Raw genomic sequence first — 24,653 nt, forward strand, 5'->3', positions numbered from 1 at the left:
ACTAAAAAATAAATAAAAATTTAAAAAGCAAATGTACCCTGGCTCGCTGGCTTAGTGGTAGTGCATCAGCCCAGCATGTGGAAGTCCCAGGTTCAATTCGCAGTCAGGGCACACAGGAGAAGTGTCTATCTGCTTCTCTACCTTTCCCCCTCTCCTTCCTCTCTGTCTCTCTCTTCCCCTCCTGCAGCCAAGGCTTCACTGGAGCAAAAGTTGGCCTGGGCACTGAGGATGGCTCTGTGGCCTCTGCCTCAGGTGCTACAATGGCTCCAGTCTGGGGGTAGATGCTCTGCCCATCTAGGACTTATGCTGGCAACATCTGAGGCAGAGGCTCAACAGGGCCATCCTCAGCATCCGGGGCCAACGTGCTCGAATCACTTGAGCCATGGCTATGGAAGAGGGAGGGAGAGAGAGGGGGAGAGAGAGAGAAAGAGAGAGAGAGAGAGAGAGAGAGAGAGAGAGAGAGAGAGAGAAGGAATAGGAGGGGAAAGGAGAGGGGGGAGAAACAGATGGTCACTTCTCCTGTGTGCCCTAACTAGAATTGAACCTGGAACTTCCACACACTGGGTCAATGCTCTACCACTAAGCCAATCAGCCAGGGCCGAAAAAAGAGAAATTAAATAAATTACCTAATTGAGATAACAAACTGATGATACTGAAGATCAGTGGTGCACTTATGTTTGGATCTTCAAGTAGCTCAACAAGGCAACTCAAGCATTCACTTGGTAATATCTGATTTGATGTGAATAACCGTGTGAGCTTCTGTCCAGAAATTACCTACAAAATAGTAATTAAAATGTGTTAGTTAAAATTGGCAGTGTTCACCTTTTCTCCATTTTAAATAAAAATTCAGTTCTTCTGAAGTACCAAATGCTACTCTCTTCCCCAGTTTAGAAAATTCATACATGCTGTGGTTCCCTCTGCCGGGAAGTTCTATCCCTTCTCTGACTGGCTAATGTAATCGTTCAGGTCTGAGCTTTGTTTCCTCCAGGAAGCCTTTTTTATTCCTCTTCCACCAACTGTTAGGTTTGCCTATTACACTACCCTATAATACGTTATATTTCTATTTAACTAACTGGCAAACTTTTGATAACCTAGCAATATATATTCTCCCTATTGACCTAGCAGTATTTGTCCTTCCTCCTATATATTTATATATTGAACACTCCATGAAGGCATCAGCTACAAATCAACACTCTACTACTAATATATTGGCTTAAAAAATGAACTCCAGTACATTCATTCTACCTACCTTGAGAGATAACGCAAAGTGAAAAGTAGCTAAATTCTAAGGCTTAGCCATATGATTAACTATGTATTATTTCTGCTCCCTTCCAGACAGTAGCTGAACCCAGAAATTAGAGATCACAAAAAAGGAAGTTCAAAAAAATGTGTTTAAGTAGTCAGGTCAGGCACAAATTTTATTTTTGGTTATTCCACTTCTTACTCCTCTTTTTTTTTTTTTTTTTTTTTTTTTTTTTTGCATTTTTCTGAAGATGGAAACAGGGAGACAGTCAGACAGACTCCCGCATGCGCCCGACCGGGATCCACCCGGCACGCCCACCATGGGGCTACGCTCTGCCCCTCCTGGGCGTCGCCATGTTGCGACCAGAGCCAATCTAGCGCCTGGGGTAGAAGCCAAGGAGCCATCCCCAGCGCCCGGGCCATCTTTGCTCCAATGGAGCCTTGGCTGCGGGAGGGGAAGAGAGAGACAGAAAGGAAGGCGCAGCGGAGGGGTGGAGAAGCAAATGGGTGCTTCTCCTATGTGCCCTGGCCGGGAATCGAACCTGGGTCCTCCACACGCTAGGCCGACACTCTACCGCTGAGCCAACCGGCCAGGGTCTCCTCTCTTATAACCTTATAAACCACCTTCCTCATTCCCCTTCAGGAAGGTAAAGCTAGAATTGAAAGCCCAAAACAGCTGTTAGACAGTCATGCATTTTCAAATGTTTTTTGAAAGTTATTCATTAATGAATAACATTAATGAAAATGGAAAAATAGGCCCTAGCTGGTTTGCTCAGTGGCTAGAGCATCAACCTGGCATGCAGACATCCCAGGTTCGATCTCCAGTCAAGGCATGAAAAGAGACCGTCTGCTTCTCTTCCCCTCCCTCTCCGCCTTCTCTCCCTCTTCCCCTCTAGCAGCCAGTGGCTCCACTGGTTCAAGTGTTGACCTTAGGTGCTGAGGATAGCTCAGCTGATTTGAGTATTAGCCTCCAGATGGGGGTTGCCATGTAGATCTGGTTAGGGTACATGTGGGAGTGTGTCTATCTCCCCTCCACTCAAAAAGAAAAATTAATTAGTTACTTTAGAATTAGATGAAATCTTTTCGAAACATTTTTATTTTAAAAGAGCAAGTCTAGGCCCTGGCCAGTTGGCTCAGTGGCAGAGCGTCAGCCTGGCATGCAGGAGTCCCGGGTTCGATTCCCGGCCAGGACACACAGGAGAGGCGCCCATCTGCTTCTTCACCCCTCCCCCTCTCCTTCCTCTGTCTCTCTCTTCCCCTCCTGCAGCCAAGGCTCCACTGGAGCAAAGTTGGCCCGGGTGCTGAGGATGGCTCCATGGCTTCTGCCTCAGGCATTAGAATGGCTCTGACTGCAGAGGAGCAACGCCTCAGAGGGGCCGAGCATCGCCTCCTGGTGGGCGTGCAGGGTGGATCCCGGTGGGGCACATGTGGGAGACTGTCCCCCCCCCATTTTTCACTTCAAAAAAATACAAACAAAAAAAGAACAAGTCTAAGTAAAAAGCCTGTTTTAGTATCCCTCTCATCTTTCCTCTCTGTGCTTTTATTCCTTCACCCAGGTATCAGTTTTTCTTCTAAAGCTTCACTGATAAGGGAGCTTCAGAATTATTTTCCCAAGGATTATGTGCTTTAACATTAAAGTAAAAGTCTGTATGACTGAAAATGGTCCACAGGTGAAATCAGACTCTAATTAAAGATATTTTGTAGTAAGGAAGCTTCTGAGCATTGCCCTTTTGCCTACTTATCAAGCTAGCCCTCTGGAAGATTAAAGACATTTTTTGCTTTAAATACTATTTCCCTCAGGACTGGATCCATATTTCAATAACCTAAGTACTCTCACATGTAATAATTATTCATTACAAAGTAAAATTGTTTTATAAATTTTGGTCTTTACTCATACACATTGAATGTTTTATGCAAATAGAATTTATTTTAGTAATACTAATACTTTAGTACTTACTGTGGCCTAGGCCTGCCCTAGGTACATTATATACTGTATGTTCATTTTTTTTTTTTTTTTTTTTTTACAGGGACAGAGAGAGTCAGAGAGAGGGATAGATAGGGACAGACAGACAGGAATGGAGAGAGATGAGAAGCATCAATCATTAGTTTTTCGCTGCGACACCTTAGTTGTTCATTGATTACTTTCTCTTATGTGCCTTGACCACGGGCCTTCAGCAGACTGAGTAACCCCTTGCTCGATCCAGCGACCTTGGGTCCAAGCTGGTGAGCATTTTGCTCAAGCCAGATGAGCCCGTGCTCAAGCTGGTGAGCTCAGGGTCTCGAACCTGGGTCCTCTGCATCCCAGTCTAATGCTCTATCCACTGCGCCACCGCCTGATCAGGCTGTATGTTCATTTTTTACTAGTCGTAATAACCTGCAAGGTAGGTGCTAACTGTACTGCAGATGAGTAGACTGAGGCACAGTCTGAGACAGTAGCATAATTAGGATTCATTGTTTGTGAATCCATGCTCATAAACATTACATAAAATTAGTGCTGTGAAAAACCATCAAGATTGAGACCACTTCAGCTCTGCCAAGTATAGAATCCAAAGCTCAGGTTCTGAATGGGGCTACAAAGAAAAACTAGCAATATAAGTGCAGAACAGTAGAATCGATAATAAATTTCCATTCACATAATACTCATCTTTGTATCCTCAGCTGTTGCTCCTGTGAAGTCTGCACAAAAACAGTCACCATTAATATCATCACCAAAATGGTTAAAATTTTAAAATCTGAAAACACCAAGGATTGGTATGGATGAATGACAGCAAATTTCATATATTGCTGGCAGGAAGAGGATAAAATGGTGTAACTTGAGAAAAATTGCTCGGCAGTTTCAATTAAAACTGAACATAAACTCTAAGATCTAATAATCCCACTTCTAAGTATATAAGAGAAATGAGTGCATACATCCAGAAAAGAGTATGAAAATCTTGATAACAGATTTATTCAAATTCTACCTAGAACTGGAAACAACCCAAGTGTCCATCAAGAGAATATAAATAAATTGGTGAATTTATAAAATGGAATTCTACACAGAAATCAAAAAGAATAAAGTGTGCAAAACGAGTGAATTTCAGATAATACTGAGTGAAAGAAGCCAAATACAAAAGTATGTATTGTATTTGCCCACTTACCTGAACTTTATGAGAAGGGACAACTGAAAAAACCTTATAGGGGACTAGAAATATCCTGTATTATGATAGAGATGTTAGCTACTGGAGCGTAGATATGTGAAAAAAAAAAAAAAAGAGCGTAGATATGTGAAAAAAAAAAAAAGCTCTTTTGTTAATATTAATGGAATGCACGTTACGCACCAAATGTATGTTATCTCTCTAAATGGTAGAAGATTTTTCAGTAGGACCCCTTGAAAGTTTGGAGCACAGTATCAAGTCTTTAAGCCTCAAATTTGAAGTCTCCTTCAATTCACAACAACATGGTGCTCAGATTCACAACATACCTGTTTACTCTCAAAGACAGGTAATGTTTCAAGTTAACATTTAAAATACTTAATGCTTTATCTAAATAAAACGAACAGCCTTGCTTATTCTGTAGTTCTGGATCCAATTGAGAAATAAAGCATTAACGTTTAATAGCTAACACCTTCATGATTACTAGGTTGGCAGAAATGTGTTGACCCAACGAATAAAAAATAAAAAAAAAACCTACTAGGAGATGGGCACTTGAAGTGCATAGTAAGGAGTACAAGTGAAGCTTGAGAGAACACAGGCTCATTTAATGCACTCCAGCTTTACCAAAAACTGATCTTGCTCTACCATTCACAATCGCCTTCTCTTTGTATAAATATTTTGCTAATGTTTGGTAATTTAACCTTTTATCTCTCTGCAACAAAGAGAATTAAAATAAGATTTCATTGAGCTTAATTCTTTTTTTAATGAAACTGAGGTCAGTGTTGTCGGGAATTCCATGAATGTTTAACAAACGACAGCAGATTATGAACAAAAAACAGTTATAATACAGAACAAGTACGTACTCTCGACACAAACCAGTGGAAACCAATAGAAAAAAAATGAAAGCAATTCAGTATTTTAAGATTAAAAACCTGAGCAATATATTTTAGGAAAGAAAAAAAGATCGATTACTGTCAGTGAAATTGCTTCTTAGTCCAGGGAAAGCTGAAATATTATTTTTCAAGTTCCAGTTAAACATAAGTTAAAAATAAAAACAGTAAGGAAGAGGTTCCGACCGCAAACTGCCTAAGTGACAAGAGATAAAACAAGCTTTAATCATCACTCCCCATCACCTTCACTCCGGAGCATGGGTGTCTATTCCGCCAGGGCTGTTACGATGGGGAAAAAAATAATAATAATAAAAAAATAAAGAGCAAGGGAAAAGATACAGGTATGAACTTTCGCCTGTACCAACCAACCCCAAACACAGCCTCAATCCCCAAACTTCCGTTCCACGCTTCCTCTAGGACCTCTAGGACTCCAGTGGTCACTCGTCCCCCCGCTGCAGCCAGCCGAACGCGGAGGGCCTGGGGCGGGGCAGGAGAGCAGCAGAAGTCAACGCCGACACTCGCAGTTCTTTACCTATACAACAAGACAGCTGACGCAGGCAGGGCTGTCCTTCCTCTCCTAACCTGGGGCCGCTACACCCGGCCACACGGAGAACTAAGGGAAGCCCATCTGGCACTCCCGCCCCGGCCCCTCACCTCCAAGTGCCGCAACAGCTGGGTAGCGTTCGCTTCTGACTTAACGGCTTTATACTGATTGATGGTCAGGAGCAAGGACTTCAAGCAGGAGGTGGAGTCCATCGGAATACGCCGCGGCACGACCAGATGGCCACCGCCTCCGCCAGGCCAGGTAGGGTCTCCAGCTTTCGCCGCGCTTTTTTTGATTTTCGGCCCCACCTACCCACCCTCGCTCCCAGAAGCTTCCGGTTCCGGTCTGGCTACGGAAGTTCCTAGGTCTGCTCGTACTGACGGGAGGCGGGGTGGAGGGAAGGATTGTACAGTTAGCGAGGTCCTGGCGCTCTGAGATTCCGTGAAATGGATCGGGAGCTATTCTTTCAGACCCCTTATTTAAAAAGCCGCGAGGTTTCAGCTTCGAGATCACGTGAAGACGAGAGATATCGCGAGAAACGCGGTGGCAGCTTAGTCTGTGAAGCGGCGGTTAAGCTCCGGGGGTCTTTGTTCATCCATCAGTAGGCTGTTTTCGTTAGAGCCCCCCTCCTCCATCGGCCTTCATGCTGCATGGCCAGTTTTTCATTTATGCATCATCCTCTGCTTGAGAAATGGTCGCTTCCCCCTAGTCTAGACACGGTGAGAGCTCTGAGGAGAAAGTTGGGCTCTAGGTTTTGAGGCGGAGTTGGTGTGTGGGGGGGTGTCTTTTGTTAAAATCTCTCGTGTCCACTTCCTGTGCCCAGGATGGTTTGTTTCCCAGAGTAGACCTATCGCCGCTGGGATTCCGTGGCAAGTTAGTCGCGCCTTTATGGTTGTCATTGTCAAACTTAATTGAGATAGCTACCTGCGGGTGACTCCCCGGCCAGGTATTGCTCCGGGGTGTTCTCATTAGCATCAGTCGCCAAGTTCAAGTGTCTGTTTATCTGGCGTGATTGATGGTTTTATAAATCTTGGTGTTTGTGGAAATGGCACTGTCGTTTGCGGCTTTTGACCGGAGATAGTATTATGCATGCGTGTATCATGAAATGAGTTGAATAGCTGACTCTGGAGCTTTTGCTTAATGTATGCTAATGTTCAATAAAGCTTTAAAAAACAGTTTTGGAGAAAATTTTAAGAATGGGGTATATATGCTTTTAATTAAACCATTTGTCAGACCTGTTTTGTCAATTGAAAGAAAGTATTTTTTTTATATCACTGCACTTTACAGGCAAGATTTTTAAAATATAAAGGCAGGATCAAAATATATAAAATATAAAAGGCAGGATTAAAATATATTTAGATATGAAAGCTCAGTCTAGCTGATTGTGACATACATGTAAAAATCATTGTGTGGTTAATGTATTTATGCTTTCATTCATCCTGCATATAATTATTGAGTGTGTAACGTGGGCTAGATGTGCCAGTCGGGACAAAAATGATGAAGTACCCCCCTACTGCAAAGAAACTAATAAGGGAAACATCATAAATGATACCTGTGTTGTGCACCACATAAATTAGAGGCACCATGCAGTTACTGTAAAGAGTAGAGTCAGGCTGTCTCCTTACAAATCCTAGCTCCACCTTTTTCTGTGTGACCATAGGCAGATTCTCACTGCTTCATTCTCCTCATAAGGTAACATCTGGCTAACAGCAATATCTGTTTCATAAGATTGTTTATTCAATTAATAATTAGACCCTCCAAAGTGCTGGGCACTGGTCTAGGCACTAGATTCAATGAATACAATAGAAGTCCGACTGTAAATAAAACAAAACTCTTACCATTCTGGTAGGAAAAAGAAAATTGATAAACACAGTCAGTTAAAGTGAAATGGAAAAAATAGAATTATTTCTCTAATGGTGACTGAAGCGGGAAATGGATGAAGGATAAAGAGAGTAACTTGAGGAAATGCTTCAACAAGCCCTGCTCTGGGGGAAACGATTTCTAGATAGAATAGCAAGGGCAGAGGCCCTGACATGGGAGCCTGACACCAGCTGTCAGGGACAGCAAGGAAGCCATTGCAGCTGGAATAGATGAAGTCGTCAGGTGGTGCAGCCAGTTATCTAGCGTAATTATGTTCCCAGCAGGTGTTGGTACATCTCAGGTCCTTGGCAAAGGCAGTGATAACAGTTGGGTGGTGTTAGATAGACTTCACTAGTGATGACAAGAACATCATCTTCCCCATCCCTATTCCCATTTTGAGCTGAGGGAAAGGGTCAGAGCTGCTTGCTGTGCCATCTTTCTTTGAAATCTTGCATTTTTTTAATTACTATTAAATTTAATGCAGTGACATTGATAAATCAGGGTACATATGTTGAGAGAAAATATCTCCATATTATTTTGACATTTGATTATGCTGCATAACCCTCACCCAAAGTCAAATTGTCTTCCATCACCTATCTGGTTTTCTTTGTGCCCCTCCCCTCTCCCACCCCCTCTCTCTCCTTCCTCACCCCATCCCCCCCAACGCTCTCCCCAATTTCCATCACATTCTTGTCCATGTCTCTGAGTCTCATTTTTATGTCCCATCTATGTATGGATTCATATAGTTCTTAGTTTTTAATGATTTACTTATTTCACTCAGTATAATGTTATCAAGGTCCATCCATGTTATTGTAAATGATCTGATGTCATCATTTCTTATGGCTGAGGAGTATTCCATAGAATATATGTACCGAGGCTTTTTAATCCACTTGTCCACTGACGGACACTCGGGCTGTTTCCAGATCTTCGCTATTGTGAACAATGCTGCCATAAACATGGGGGTGCATTTCTCCTTATGGCATAGTTCTATGGTGTTATTAGGGTATATTCCTAAAAGTGGGATAGCTGGGTCAAAAGGCAGTTCGATTTTCAAATTTTTGAGGAATCTCCATACTGTTTTCCACAGTGGCTGCACCAGTCTGCATTCCCACCAGCAGTGCAGGAGGGTTCCCTTTTCTCCACATCCTCGCCAGCACTTATTCTGTGTTGTTTTATTGATGAGTGCCATTCTGACTGGTGTGAGGTGATATTTCATTGTGGTTTTAATTTGCATTTCTCTAATGATTAGTGATATTGGAGCATTTTTTCATATGCCTATTGGCCATCTGTATGTTCCCTTTGGAGAAGTGTCTATTTTTTTCTTTTTCCCGTTTTTGATCGGCTTGTTTTTCTTCCTGGTGTTGAGATTTACAAGTTCTTTATAAATTTTGGTTATTAACCATTATCAGATATATTGTCAAATATATTCTCCCATTGTGTAGTTTGTCTTTTTATTCAATTCTTATTGTCCTTAGCTATGCAGAAGCTTTTTAGTTTGATATAGTCCCATTAGTTTATCCTGTCTTTTATTTCACTTGCCTGTGGAGATAAATCAGCAAATATATTGCTGCGAGAGATGTCGGAGAGCTTACTGCCTCATTTTCTTCTAAGATGCTTATGGTTTCACGGCTTACATTTAAGTCTTATCCATTTTGAGTTTATTTTTGTGAATGGTGTAAGTTGGTGGTCTAGTTTCATTTCTTTGCAACACCCAACACCATTTGTTAAAGAGGCTGTCTTTACTCCATTGTATTTATATTTCCTTACTTCCTTTGTCAAATATCAGTTGTCCATAGAGCTGTGGGTTTATTTCTGGGTTCTCTGTTCTGTTCCACTGATCTATATGCCTGTTCTTATGCCAGTACCAGGCTGTTTTGAGTACAATGGCTTTGTAGTATAATTTGATATCAGGAAGTGTGATACTTCCCACTTTATTCTTCTTTTTTAAGATTACTGAGGCTATTCGTGTTCTTTTTTGGTTCCATATAAATTTTTGGAATATGTGATCTATATCTTTGAAGTAAGTCATTGGTATTTTAATTGGTATTGCATTGAATTTATAGATTGCTTTGGGTAATATAGACATTTTAATGATGTTTATTCTTCCTAATCATGAGCACAGTATATGCTTCCACTTGTTTGTATCTTCCCTGATTTCTTTTATCAATGTTTTATAATTTTCCAAGTACAAGTCTTTAGTCTCCTTGGTTAAATTTACTTCTAGGTACTTTATTTTTTTGTTGTAATAGTGAAGGGGATTGTTTCCTTAATTTCTCTTTCTGACTATACATTGTTGGTGTATAAAAATGCCTCTGATTTCTGAGTATTGATTTTATATCCTGCCACTTTGTTGAATTCATTTATCAGGTCTATTTGTTTTTTGACTGAAACTTTAGGGTTTTCTATATACAATATCATACCATCTGCAAAGAATGATAGTTTTACTTCTTCTTTTCCAACTTGAATGCCTTTTATTTCTTCTTCTTGTCTGATTACTGTGGCTAGGACTTGCAGGACTATGATGAATACGAGTAGTGAAAGGGGGCACCCCTGCCTTGTTCCTGATCTTAAGGGGATTGCTTTTAATTTTTTCCCATTGAGTATGATGTTGGCTGTGGGTTTTTCATAGATGGCTTTTATCATGTTGAGGTATGTTCCCTGTATTCCCACTTTGCTGAGAGTTTTGATCATGAATGGGTGCTGGATTTTATCAAATGCTTTTTCTGCATCTGTTGAAATTATCATGTGGTTTTTCTCCTTCCTTTTGTTTATGTGATGAATCACATTGATTGATTTACAAATATTGTACCAGCCTTGCCTCCCCAGAATAAATCCCACTTGATCATGGTGTATGATTTTTTTCCATATATTGTTGGATCCAGTTTGCTAATATTTTGTTGAGGATTTTAGCATCTATATTCATCAGGGATATTGTACTATAACTTTCTTTGTGTTGACTTTGCCTGGTTTTGGAATCAGAATTATGCTTGCCTCATAAAAGGAGCTTGGAAGTCTTCCTTCCTCTTGAATTTTTTGAAATAGCTTGAGAAGGATAGGAGTTAGTTGTTCTTTGAATATTTGGTAGAATTCACTTGTGAAGCTATCAGGCCCAGGACTTTTCTTTGTTGGGAGTTTTTTGATAACTGTTTCCATCTCATTTGTTGTAGTTGGTCTGTTTAGGTTTTCTGATTCTTCCAGATTGTTTTTTGGAAGGTTATATGTTTCAAGGAATTTGTCCATTTCATCTAGGTTGTCTAGTTTTTTGGCATACAGTTCTTCATAGTATTTTCTTACAATATTTTGTATTTCTGTTGTGTCAGTTATTTCTCCACCTTCATTTCTAATTTTATTTATTTGAGTCCTCTCTCTTTTTTTCTTGGTGAGTATAGTTAAAGGTTCATCGATCTTGCTTACCTTTTCAAAGAACCAGCTCTTAGTTTTATTGATCCTCTGTATTGTTTCTTTAGCCTCTGTGTCATTTATTTCTGCTCTGATCTTTATTATTTCCTTCCTAATACTACATTTGGGCTTTACTTGCTGTTCTTTTTTTAGTTCTTTTAGATGCAGGTTTAAGTTGTTTATTTGAGCTTTTCCTAGCTTCTTAAAATATGCCTGTAGTGCTATGAACTTCCCTCTCAGTAGTGCTTTTGCTATGTCCCATTGATTTTGAGTTGTTGTATGCTCATTATTATTTGTTTCTAGGAATTTTTTTATTTCTTCTTTGATCTCATTCTTAATCCATTCATTATTTAACAACCTGCTATTTAGTTTCCATGTGTTTGAGAAATTTTGAGGTTTTCTTCTGTGGTTCATTTCTAGTTTCATGCCATTGTGATCAGAGAAAGTGTTTGATATGATTTCAATCTTCTTAAATTTGTTAAGACCACTTTTTTTGCGCTAACATGTGGTCTATCCTAGAAAATGTACCATGAGCACTTGAAAAGAATGTATATTCTGCTGCTTTAGTGTGAAAGGTTCTGAAGATATCTATTAAATCGAGTTTATCTAGTGTGTCCTTTAAGTCTGCTGTTTCTTTGTTATCTTTCTTTCTTGAGGATCTATCTAGTGATGTTAGTGGGGTATTGAAATCCCCTACTATTATAGTATTGCTGTTGATCTCGTCTTTTATATCCATCAAAGTCTGCTTTATATATTTAGGTACTCCTATATTAGGTGCATAGATATTTATAATAGTTATATCTTCCTGTTGGATTATTCCCTTTATCATTATGTAGTGGCCTTCTTTATCTCTTACTATATCCTTTGTTTTTTTTGTTTTTTTTTTTCATTTTTCTGAAGCTGGAAACGGGGAGAGACAGTCAGACAGACTCCCGCATGCGCCCGACCGGGATCCACCCAGCACGCCCACCAGGGGCGACGCTCTGCCCACCAGGGGGCGATGCTCTGCCCATCCTGGGCATCGCCATATTGCGACCAGAGCCACTCTAGCGCCTGAGGCAGAGGCCACAGAGCCATCCCCAGCGCCCGGGCCATCTCTGCTCCAATGGAGCCTTGGCTGCGGAAGGGGAAGAGAGAGACAGAGAGGAAAGCACGGCGGAGGGGTGGAGAAGCAAATGGGCGCTTCTCCTGTGTGCCCTGGCCGGGAATCGAACCCGGGTCCTCTGCACGCTAGGCCGACGCTCTACCGCTGAGCCAACCGGCCAGGGCCACTATATCCTTTGTTTTAAAGTCCATTTAGTCTGATATAAGTATTGCTACCCCAGCTTTTTTTTAATTTCCATTTGTATGAAATGTTTTTCTCCATCCTTTTACCTTCAATCTGTGTGTATCTTTTGTTTTAAGGTGTGTCTCTTGTAAACAACATATATACGGGTCCTGTTTTCTTATCCATGCAGCTACCCTATGTCTTTTGATTGGATCATTTAATCCATTTACATTTAAGGTTATTATTGATATGTAGTTGTTTATTGCCATTTTATTCTTTAAAGCTGTATTCCTCTTTTGCTATATTCTTTTCCCACTTTGATCTGTTTACATCAGGCCCCTTAACATTTCCTGCAGCATTCATTGGTTTGGTTGTAATGAATTCCTTTAATTTTTTTGGGTTTTTTTGTCCGGGAAGCTTTTTATTTCTCCTTCAATTTTAAATGATAGCCTTGCTGGATAAAGTAGTCTTGGTTGTAGGTTCTTGTTCTGCATTACTTTGAATATTTCTTGCCATTTTCTTCTGGCCTCAGTATTTCTGTTGAGAAGTCGGATGTCATCCTTATGGGGGCTCCTTTTTAGGTGATAGCTTTTTTTTCCTCTTGCAGCTTTTAATATTTTCTCTTTATCACTTAGCTTTGGTATTTTAATTATGATGTGTCTTGGTTTGGGTTTCTCTTTAATGGAGTTCTCTGTGCTTCTCTAACTTGTGAGAGTTTCTCCTGTATTAATTTAGGGAAGTTTTCAGCTATGATATGATTGAACAAAGTCTATATCCCTTGTTCTTTCTCTTCTTCAGGAACCCCTATGATGCGTATGTTATTTCTCTTCATATTGTCACAGAGTTCTCTTAGAGTTCCCTCAGACTTTTTGAGTCTCTTTTCTTTTTTCTTCTCTGCTTTCTTGCCTTCATTCAAGTTGTTCTCCAACTTGCTGATTTGATCCTTAGTTCTATCCATCCTGTTTTTAATTCCTTCCATTGTGGTCTTTATTTCTAATATTGTATTTGTCATCTCCTACTGATTCTTTTTTTTTTTTTTTTTGTATTTTTCTGAAGCTGGAAACGGGGAGAGACATTCAGACAGACTCCCGCATTCGCCCGACCGGGATCCACCCTGCACGCCCACCAGGGGCTACGCTCTGCCCACCAGGGGGCGATGCTCTGCCCCTCTGGGGCGTCGCTCTGCCGCGACCAGAGCCACTCTAGCGCCTGGGGCAGAGGCCAAGGAGCCATCCCCAGCGTCCGGGCCATCCTTGCTCCAATGGAGCCTTGGCTGCGGGAGGGGAAGAGAGAGACAGAGAAGAAGGAGGGAATGGTGGAGAAGCAAATGGGCGCTTCTCCTATGTGTCCTAGCCAGGAATCGAACCCGGGTCCCCCGCACTACCAATGCTCTACCACTGAGCCAACCGGCCAGGGCTCTCTTTTAATATTTCAATATCCTTTTTTATACTTGCTATTTCTTTACTTAGGTGTTCGTAATGACCATCCATTGTTGTTCTAAGATCCCTAAGCATCCTTACAATCATTATTTTGAACTCCACATCCGGAAGTTTGGTTATTTCCATATCACTTAGTTCACCTCCTGAAGGTTTCTCTTGTGGTTTCATTTGGATTGCACTTCTCTGTCTTCTATTATGCCTGTGTGTTTGGGTGTTTTGTTTGTAGAGCTGGTTGAATCTAGGCTTGGTGTTGTCTGCCTCCAGTTTTCAATTGTGTTATTTCTAGGTCTTCTTGGGTTGGCATCAGCTATTATTTGTAATCCACTTTTGGATTTTGGCTGCTTTGAAGTCTTGATTTGTTTGTTTTCTTAACAGGTGATAGTCTTGTTTGCTGATCTCAGCAGGGGGCTTATTTGAAACTATCCAGGAATGTGGGTGGGTGTAACCTGAGACTCCTCTACCAGTTCATCTCTCTGGGGGCAGTGTGTTTTCTCAGTTTCAGTAGATGGAGGTGTGTCTCAGATTTCCATGGAGACCTGAATTACTGCCCCTCCTCCCCACTTCTTGTTTTCAGCTGTGTCTTGTTGCTCTGATTGGTACTGGAGAGATGCCTGGAGATCTGTGACCCGGAAGCACTTCAGTCTTTTGTTTTGTAGAAGGATCAGCCCCTCCCCCTGCTATGGCAGCCTCCAGCACTGGATGAGTCAGCTTTTTAGGTTGTCCCCTGCATTCCTCTGCCCCTCACCGTGTATCCCTTTCTCTCCCCTTTATTTTTGGAAGATAAGCCAGCCCTTTCAACACACCTCTCTCCCTGGTCGCCAGGCAAGTGGCTGTGAGCAGTATTTTCTGCTCTTTTTCCTGGAGTGAGAGCCCCTCTGGGCTCTTAGCCTCACCCTCCTCCATTCCTGTAAGCAGGGGAGATTCAGTTGCTCCCTACCAGGTTTGTTGTGGCTTCTTTGCTCCTTGGTTTTTGAGAGCTGTTCTTGTAGTCCAGAGTTGGTTTTTCATGCTGATTGTTCCTAAATTGATTTGTATTCCAGTTTGGTGAGAGCTGGGAGTCTGTGCATCTGCCTACTCTGCTGCCATCTTCAGATCCCTGAAATCTTACATTTTAACTTAAGCAGGCACACAAATTTTACATTGCTCCCATAAAGTATTCATTTTAATATGAAATAACACCTCAAAAAAATCTTCACCTTAGGGCCTGACCTGTGGTGGCGCAGTGGATAAAGCGTCAACCTGGAAATACTGAGGTTGACGGTTCAAAACCCTGGGCTTACCTGGTCAAGGAATATATGGGGAGTTGATGCTTCCTGCTCCTCCCCCCTTCTCTCTCTCTCTCTCTCTATAATGAATAAATTTAAAAATCTTAAAAAAAAATCTTCACCTTAAATTGTAAGTTTATTAGGGTGTATTATGATGATAGCTGTGTAAAGCCGTAACTAATATCTTGAGTCAGAGATAACTTGCATATCCTAACATGGGAAACAGAGCCATATTTTAAGCCCAAAAAAAGGGAATAAAGAAGGAAGAGGAGATAAATTTGGGTGCAAATGACTGAAGACCTTGGACTTGATTCAGAATTCAGTGTTATCCTCTGGTTTTAAGCTGGAGCCTTATGTGGTTCGGTTTGTGTTTTAGATTGATTACTGTGGTAACTGGATAGGCTATGACTTTGAGGAGAGTAAGGCTCTAGTCAGGGAGAAACTATTTAATTTGCTGGAGTCTTTCCAAAGGATAGCAAGAATAATTGAAGAGGAGAGAGCAAAGGGGTGACAAATTTGAGAAATATTTATGAGGTGAAATAGGCAAGACTTCATGACTAATTTCAGATGTGACAAGTGAGGAGAGGTATAAAACTAGAAGGGATGCCAAGTTTATATATATTATGGGTGGTTAAGAAGAAACAGATACTGCTGAGTAGTTAATAGAAAGTATTCAGGTTGTATTTTATGCTAAATGAAATTTTGAATAGTTTATCATAAAATCTTACACCATTCTCATTGTTTGTTCTTGAGTATTGTATAATTTTTGTTGCTCTGAGTGGGTTCTCTTTTTCCCCCCATAAATTTTCAATTTGTCATTGCTAGTATAAAAAAAGATACTGGCCTGACCTGTGGTGGCGCAGTGGATAAAGTGTCGACCTGGAAATGCTGAGGTTGCCGGTTCGAAACCCTGGGCTTGCCTGGTCAAGGCACATATGGGAGTTAATACTTCCAGCTCCTCCCCCCTTCTCTCTCTCTGTTCTCTCTCTCCCTCTCTCTCTCCTCTCTAAAAAATGAATAAATAAAATTAAAAAAAAAAGATACCGATTTTTGGTACATCTTTTAATTAGCCTAATAACAAAAATCTCATTAATTCTATCAGCGTTTTGCTTACTCTCTTATCTTAGACTTTCTAGCTATATATAATCTGCAAATAATTTTATCTCTTTCAACATTTGTTGTTTTACTTTATTAGTGTAATCTCCAAAATATAGAATAATCATAGTGACACTGAACATCTTTGTCTTAATATTTAATTGAATGGAAATGACCAGTATTTTAACACAATACAATTTGTGCAATTGGTGTATGATATTTTTAAAAATGTTTAGGAGAGTGGCTTTTTCACCTGTTTTATTTAAAGATTTGCCAGAATGTCTGCCAAAATATTATCAAATGTTTACATTTATATACCTTATTTCTTGTTTAAAATAGTGATACAGTGAATTATGATGTTTTGTTCTTGGGATAGTAATAGATTACTGAGCATTTGCCATATGCCAAGCTCTGTTCTAAGGACTTTACATTTAATATTTAATCTTTATAACAACTCCATGCTTTAGGTACTTATGGTCTCCATTTCAAAGAGGAAAAAACTAAGCGAGTGGTATAATTGCCATCACACAGGTATTTGCCATCACAAAGATAGTAGTAGCAAATCTATTTGTTATGCTGCAAATATTTTATTCAGGATTTTAATTTATGTTCATGAGAATGAAAAATAATTTTTTCTTTGTTGTTTCTTAGAATTTGGGGTATATGTTACTTTTGAAAAATGAATTGGGCCCTGGCCGGTTGGTTCAGTGGTAGAGCGTCAGCCTGGCATGCAGGAGTCCTGGGTTTGATTCCCGGCTAGGGCACACAGGGGAGGCGCCCATCTGCTTCTCCACTCCTCCCCCTCTCCTTCCTCTCTATCTCTCTCTTCCCCTCCCGCAGCCAAGACTCCATTGGAGCAAAGTTGGCCTGGGCCCTAAGGATGGCTCTACAACCTCTGCCTCAGGCACTAGAATGGCTCTGGTTGCAACAGAGCAATGCCCAGATGCGCAGAGCATCGCCCCCTGGTGAGCATGCTTGGTGGATCCCGGTCGGGCACATGCGGGAGTCTGTCTGACTGCCTCCCCGATTCCAACTTCAGAAAAAAAAAAAAATTAGAAAAATTAATTGGGCCTTGGCCACTTGGCTTAGTGGCTAACACGTTGGTCTAGTGTACAGATGTCCTGTGTTCTATTCCCGGTCAGGGCACACATGAGAAGTGACCTTCTGCTTCTCTTTCCCTCCCTCTCTCTTTTCTTTCTCTCTCTTCCCCTTTCACAGCCAGTGGCTTGATTGGTTCAATCGTTAGCCTCAGGCACTGAGGATAGCTTAGTTGATTCAAGCATAGGCCCCAGACAGGGGTTGCCTGGTAGATCTCAATAAGGGTACATGCAGAAGGAGTCTATCTCTCTATCTCCCCTCCTCACTTGAAAAAAGAAAAAGAAAAATGTATTGGAAGTTTTTAATCTTTTTATTTCTGTGCTATAGGATAAGGAGAATCACAGATCCTTATGGGTTATACACAAATGGCCTATATAATTAAACTTGGTAGTTTATTTAGTGGTAGATCTTTAGAAGATATTTGTAATAAGGTTATCAATTTCATAATATTTTTTCTATCTTGAATTGATTTTGGAAATACTAGAGATATTTTAGCATACTACTATTTATCTAGATTTTAAAAATTATTGATATAAAGTTGCATCAATATTCCAATAATTTCCATTATGTCTGCTTTGCTGTTTTAAATTTCCTTTTCATTCTGATGTTATCTTTTTTTTTTTAGTTGGGCATTTCAACCATTTATTTTTTGTTGTTGTTTGCAAGAGAGACAGACAGACAGGAACAGACAGACCGGAAGGGGTAGAAATGAGAAGCATCAACTCATAGTTGTGGCACCTTAGTTGTTTATGGATTTCTTTCTCATTTGTGCTGCGACCAGGGGCCTTCAGGAGAGCCAGCAACTTTTAGGATTGAGCCAGCGACCATGGGGTCTTGTCTATGATCCCACGCTTAAGCCAGCAACCCTGTACTCAAGCTGGATGAGCCTCCACTCAAGCTGGGTGAGTCTGTACTCAAGCCAGTGACCTCGGGATTTCAAATCTGGGTCCTCAGCATTCCAAGCCAACTCCCTATCCACTGCACTATCGCCTGGTCAGGTGCCATTAGTCTATTTTATTCAGCTTTTTAATAACCAAATTTGTTTTTTTCCCTCAAAATCACTAATTTGACTTTTTAAAATAATTTCATTTATATACATACATTTTTCTTTATGTTTTATAGGTTTTTTTTATTTGAAGGCTTAGTATATTTCTATACTACAATTTTTGTAAAGTACATTTATTTTGTGCCAAAAAAAATTTAAAAGACACTAGCTGAAGTGAGCATCTGCATTTTAATCAGTCAGGCAACTATATTTTTAAATGTTAATATTCACTCATTTATCAAATATGTACTTAGTGCTAGTTCCTTTTCAGAGAGCTTAGAGTCTGTTGGAGAAATAGACAAACCAGAGTGCTATTAAGAAAACTAGTATATGTTATAGAAAAACATGTTTTAGAGAAAATACTAAGTATTCAATTCCTTTATTTTTTAAAGATTGGCATAAAATCCCTGTTCTCTACATTTTTATTGCTGCCTGTTTGTTGTATTTAGTATAGGTATTTCCCCTAAGTTATAGTTTGGGAAACACACTTAAGGTTGTTAAACAAAAGTGTAACATCTTAGGACAAGCGGTGCAGGCCACCAGCCATGAAAACTGAGTACATCCAGTACATGGCTGGAGGAAAAAAGATAAACAGCCGTTAGAAATGTAGCAATATTTTCCACTGAACTCCATGTACCCAGATCAAGGAAGCCCCTACCCTAGAGACTTAGCCAAGAATGAGGTCAGCTAATCGCACCCCTCCCGCTCTTGTAAACACTGTTTGCTTGCTCAGCCTAGATAGCCACCCTATAAAAAGGAGCCATTTTAGAAGCTCGGGGCTGCAGTGTTCCCTTGCGTGGGTTGCCTGCAGTCCCTGCACAGGTTTGCAATAAAACTTATAAAATTCACTTTGGGTTTGCTGTGGTCTGTCTCCTGGGATGTAACACATGGAGGCCCCAGCGAGATAGGCCGTGTAAGACCCCTCCTCACGGAGTGGGCTGCAGCAGATGTTGGAAGCTGGCCAGCCTCTGGCAGTTGCCGTTTGGAAACTGAATTTGGCTGATTCGAAACATTTGGAGTCTCGAGACTGTTTGGTAAGGAAGCTTCCTCTTTGAATATTTGGAAACAGAGCTCTGGTTAGAAAAGGGTGTAGTGGAGCAGGCGGGACGCCACCTGATTTCTCCCCACCCGGTTGGTCGGGGAACACAGGACACTGCTTTCCCTTCTTTTGGTTTCGGTTTAGAAGTTTTGTTTGTTTAATGTGCATATTTGGTTTGTTTGTCTGCTTCGCCCATTGCTTCCTCACAGGATTCCTTTGAAATCCAAGGGCCATGAGTCAGGGGCAATCTGCTGCCCTAACGCCTCTTCAGTGCTTGCTTGATAACTTTTCTGATTTCTCTCACAGGGCACAAGACTATGGGACTCCTGTTGATTCCGCCACATTGTGGACTCTTTGTGAACTAGAATGGCCAACCTTTGGTGTAGGGTGGCCCTCGGAGGGCACTTTTAATTTACCCACACTCTTTGCTGTCAGGGCAAATGTCTATTGGGTCCCACACCCTAACCAGGTGCCGTATATAGATGTGTGGATTGACATAGCCATGAGAAGACCAGGTTATGTTAAGAAATTTTTTAAGAACTATATTAAGGGAAATTCATAAACAAGCCCACAAATTATAGGAATTAACTAAAGACATAAGAGAGTGCTGGAGGAAGTATAGAGTAGAAACTAGTTTCAGATATTCAGATATTCACCTACTGACCCAAAGAAATTTTACCCATTTAGAAAATAAAGGGTAAGAATTAATATTAAGAAGATACATTGAGAACTCTCTGTAAATTAAAATGGCCAACTTAAGAGCAGACTGGCCAAACCAGGGATTGCTAGACCCATAGAGAACATAGAGTCTAGCGTACTATCACCAGCACCCACCCGCAGGCAGGTGGCACGGTCAGTATGCAGCCCAGTACGGCAGCAGAGGTAGAGAAAGAAAACACAGCCAGGCTGCAGCTGGCTGCAGGAGAAGCAGCAGGCTCCCCTCACAGTTTCGGGCACCTTCCCCTCCGCCTTGGGCAACGGGAATCCCAGGCACCCTGGTTGATTCCCTTATAGTGTATATAACAAAGAAACCTCTTTCTTAGCTCAAGGGCTGAGCCACTGCTTGGTCAGGCAAAAGATAACAGCACAGTAAACTAGAAGCTATCATCACCTTGGTACAGCCCCCTACCCTCCTCTGCTTTGGCTCCAGGGAATCCCCGTCTGTTACCTGGAGCCAGACCCGAGGAGAAGATTTAGGGAATACGGCCCCTTCTAAACCCACTGCTTTAGCCATAATAGTCAAGAATTATAAGAAAAAGGTCCTCAGGGAATTATAGGGTTATTATGTCCCTGAGGAAATTGAGGACCTTAAGTAAACTAGAATACCCCATCCTGACCCCTTGTTTATCTGCAGGAATCAGTCCTATAGCATCGGGGTTCTCTTCTAAGGGAAGATGTAAGGTTGGCAGAAAAGGCAGTCAATCTACATTCAAACTCTTCTGCTTTCAGAGGCCTTGAGGTGTGCAGAAGGATGGGAGACTTCGTTCTTTAAGTCAATAGTGAGTGTTTAAGTGTGCCAGGTGTTCTAGGCACTAGTGATATAACAGGGATTACATTTTTTTTTTCTGACTGTATAGGGCTTGCATTCCATTGGAAACATTAGGCCAAATCTCAAACTCAGATGTGATTTAGTAGGCATAAACATTAGGTAGAGTAAAAGTTCCAGTGGCCTAAATCCCAAAGATTCAAAGCAAAGAAATTCAGTGGTAGAACTGGCAGAGGTCCAGGTATGGGGTCATTTGGATACCATGTCACCACTATGGCTAAAACAATTCAAATATTAAATTGATTTATCCTTTATGCAGGTCCAGAAAACAAAGTCTGTACAATTAATATCACCTTATTTTTAAGAAATGTTATCACAAAGCCAGAAAACCTATATAAACCAAAATATTCTCCCTTTTCAATTGTTCTTTTTCCTGGTTCCTTTCCCAACTGTTAAGTATTAAAATTCAGCTAATTCCTGAAAGATTTGTCAAACCATAAAACAAACCTTTTCATTTTTCAAGCAATTTCTCCCCCCCCCCCCCCCCCATATATTTGACAGAATTCAACTCTAGGTTAAGACTACAAAGTTTGGATATTTTCAGTAAATGTTTCCCACCCTATTATTACATCTAATTTCATATTCCAGAATCATAAGGTTGCCATTTTGCTGAAACAGAAGCATTATTCATTGTTTCTGAGTCCAATTTTCTAGATAGTAAATATGAAGGTGACATACTTTTACTTTAAATTAAGGTACAGTCATTATTTTTAATTATAACTAATATGTATTGAAGATCTACTTTGTGCAGAGAGGTCCTTGTCTCATTTTAAAATTTCTGATCTTCAGAAAATTGTTATTACTAAATTCATGAAATGGGTGGCTGTTTCCTGAATTAAAATGTGAAGCTGTTTTCTAAGACAGTGGTGTCTAAAATGTATTATGCATACCTCGAGATACATGAAACTGTGGGGTGTGGTAACAAATAATAGAACTTGTTATTTTTATTCACTTTAATCTCATTCTTTTTACTATTACAGTTATACTTGCAGATAATTTATAAATGAACTGCTATTTATATTTTTTTAGTGTATTCTCAGGTTTACCTTAACTTTGACAGTTTTAGGCAAGCATTATTGTTCATTTCAGTACCACTTATAGTATCTGGCATTATTCTGAATTGTTTTGTTGAACAAATGAATTCTCCTAGCAAAAAACTAATGTGAATAGTATACTAATGAAATATTAAGATGGCATAATTAATTATCTTTATAGTATCATTTACTGACCAGTGCAGTCACGTAGATAGTGTTATTTCTGGGTGTTTGTCTATGTGATTATCTTGTTCCTAATTGGCCTTGCCAAGAAGTTAAACAAATCCAAAAATGGAAGAAACTAACAGAAAATTAGAAAACCAGATAATCATTATGTTTGTTCATTCTTAACACAGCTAATAACAAAATAATGGTTCAATCTATAGTTCTCTGTGTCTAACCTGATGGTCCTAACCTTCTTGTTTACCTGGAGCTAATATATGAGAGAGAAGTACATTCAGAGGATTAGGGTCACATAACAACTGCTTCAGTACTTTAAAAGTCACCAAGAAAAAATTGCTGTTGCTGCTTGTCTAGCAGACGTAATCTGATCAGTAATAATTAAAATGTTGGTTCTAAGGGTCTCCCATCACAAATGTCTCGCCTTATTCCTAGAAAGTGTCCTCTTCATATTTTTTTTTAAGCCTTAAAGTGGTTACCACTCGTGTGGCCAAAACATCTTACATCAACTTTAAGGAGTTTTTCCTAATTCTTTTGGTAAAATCTAACAAGTAATAACTAGTGGTGTCAGACTTTGTGTTATTAACAAACCCTCGAACTTCTTGAGTACATTTAATTCAACGCTGACTTAGTAAATCTAGCTTTTAAAAATAGCAGTCACGCCAGACCAGGTGGCGCAGTGGATGGAGCGTTGGCCTGGGATACTGAGGACCCAGGTTCGAGACCCCGAGGTTGCTGGCTTGAGCGCGGCTCATCTGTCTTGAGCAAAATAAAAAATGTTCACCAGCTTAGATCCAAGGTCGCTGGCTCGAGCGGGGGGTTGCTCGGTCTGCTGAAGGCCCGCGATTGGGGCACATATGGGAAGGCAATCGATGAGCAACTGGGGTGTCACAGCGAGGAGCTGATTGATGCTTCTCATCTCTCTCTGTTCCTGTCTGTCCTTATCTACCCCTCTCTCTGACTCTCTCTCTCTCTGTCCCTGTAAAGAAAAAAATAAAAAATAAATAAATAAAAAATAAAAATAGCAATCGCGCCTGACCAGGTGGTGACGCAGTGGATAGAGCATTGGACTGGGACGCGGAGGACCCAGGTTTGAAACTCCAAGGTTGAGGTCTCGGACTTGAGTGCGGGCTCATCTGGCTTGAGCACAGGCTCACCAGCTTGAGCGTGGGATCATAGACATGACCCCATGGTCGCTGGCTTGAGCCCAAAAGTTGCTGGCTTGAAGCCCAAGGTCTCTGGCTTGAGCCCAAGGTCGCTGGCTTGAGCAAGGGGTCACTTGCTCTACTGTAGCCACCCCACATCCCTATCAGGGCACATATGATAAAGCAATCAATGAACAACTAAGGAGCCGTAACAAAGAATTGATGTTTCTCATCTCTCTTTCTTCACTGTCTGTCTGTCCCTATCTATCCCTCTCTCTGACTCTCTCTCTCTCTCTCTCTCTGTCTGTGTCCAAAAAAAAAAGCAATCAAAATTTTACCAAGTTGAAAGTTCAAGGTGGTTAATTACAGCATTGTCTGTAATAGCCAAAAATAAAAAGACAAAACTGGAGACAATGGAGTATTTATCATTAGTGGCCAGGGAAAATGCTATATTTTTACAATTGCATATCGTGCAGTTTAAAAAATTTGGCTATCTGGATGTGTTGTTGTGAAAAATACAAGGTGCCAGAAAGCAATCTGAGCTGTTGTACCATGTGGGACATATTTCTTTTCTCCCAATTCTTAAGTGCAATTATTAACATTCCTTTCTGTGTAATAGCATTTCTCCATCATGTAGAGAATTGGAAGATTTTGCTGCAAACTTGAAACAAAATTAGATAGTAATGGTGGTGATGATAAGAACACTTACATAGTACTTACTGTGTGTGAGCTATTGTAGTTGTGTGTTTTAAACACCCGGTCTTCATGACAATCCTATGAGACAAGTATCATCGTAATCCCCATTTTTCAGATGAGGATTCTGAGGCACAGAGGTGTTAATTAATTTGTACAAGGTTGCACTGCTAGTGCCAAAGTAGGCTTATATAACCTTGCACACTGATTCTAGTGTTTCTGTGCTTGTAACTACCAACATTATACAACCTCTCAACTTATTTTTGGTACTGATAGAAATCTAAATGAAATACTTTATGCCATTTCTCTTTCTTATAGACAGGTGATCTATTGTTTGTGTTTGCACATACTACCTAAAATTAAGATGTTTGTATTTTTCTCCCTCAGAACAATCTGTTCTTTGTTCATTTAATTAACATTTTCATTTTAACTCATTTATTTAGTTAGGTAGTTCTCAACTAAGGGCAGTTTTGTCTCCCACGGGACATTTGACAATGGTTAGAGACACTTTTGGTTGCCACAAAGGGGCTGAGAAGTGTAACTGGTATCTACTGGGTAGAGACAATGGATGCTGCTAAACATTCTAAAAATGTGTAGGACAACTCCTTGTAAAAAGATTTAGCCTGGATGTTGATAGTGCTAAGAAAGAGAAACTGATTTTAGTGGGCATAAGAAAAGTTCTCAATACCTGAACACCTTTCCTAGAAATATCAAACACATTATCTTCTTTTCAAGCTAATA

At 40.5% G+C, this 24,653-nt stretch overlaps 2 protein-coding genes across 5 annotated transcripts in view; one reads left to right on the forward strand and one right to left on the reverse strand.

The window, feature by feature from the left end:
• Positions 1 to 6,046, reverse strand: part of CIP2A (cellular inhibitor of PP2A) — a 40,693-nt gene extending 34,647 nt beyond the window's left edge. The window contains exons 1-2 of the mRNA XM_066240942.1: positions 5,918 to 6,046; positions 627 to 774 (exon numbers count right to left, since the gene is read on the reverse strand). Coding sequence (XP_066097039.1) covers positions 627 to 774; positions 5,918 to 6,019 — 250 coding nt within the window. The 5' untranslated portion in view covers positions 6,020 to 6,046. The remainder of the gene's footprint in view (positions 1 to 626; positions 775 to 5,917) is intronic.
• A 138-nt stretch (positions 6,047 to 6,184) lies between these two features.
• Positions 6,185 to 24,653, forward strand: part of DZIP3 (DAZ interacting zinc finger protein 3) — a 104,810-nt gene continuing 86,341 nt past the window's right edge. The window contains exons 1-2 of one of the 4 annotated variants that reach the window (XM_066240938.1): positions 6,414 to 6,526; positions 18,012 to 18,132. The gene's annotated coding sequence lies outside the window, so the exon portion shown is untranslated. Of the gene's footprint in view, positions 6,527 to 18,011; positions 18,133 to 24,653 lie in introns of all 4 variants that reach the window. The other 3 variants (XM_066240940.1, XM_066240941.1, XM_066240937.1) reach the window with 3 other exon arrangements.

The sequence above is a fragment of the Saccopteryx bilineata genome, chromosome 8 (assembly GCF_036850765.1).
Source record: "Saccopteryx bilineata isolate mSacBil1 chromosome 8, mSacBil1_pri_phased_curated, whole genome shotgun sequence".
NCBI lineage: Eukaryota > Metazoa > Chordata > Mammalia > Chiroptera > Emballonuridae > Saccopteryx > Saccopteryx bilineata.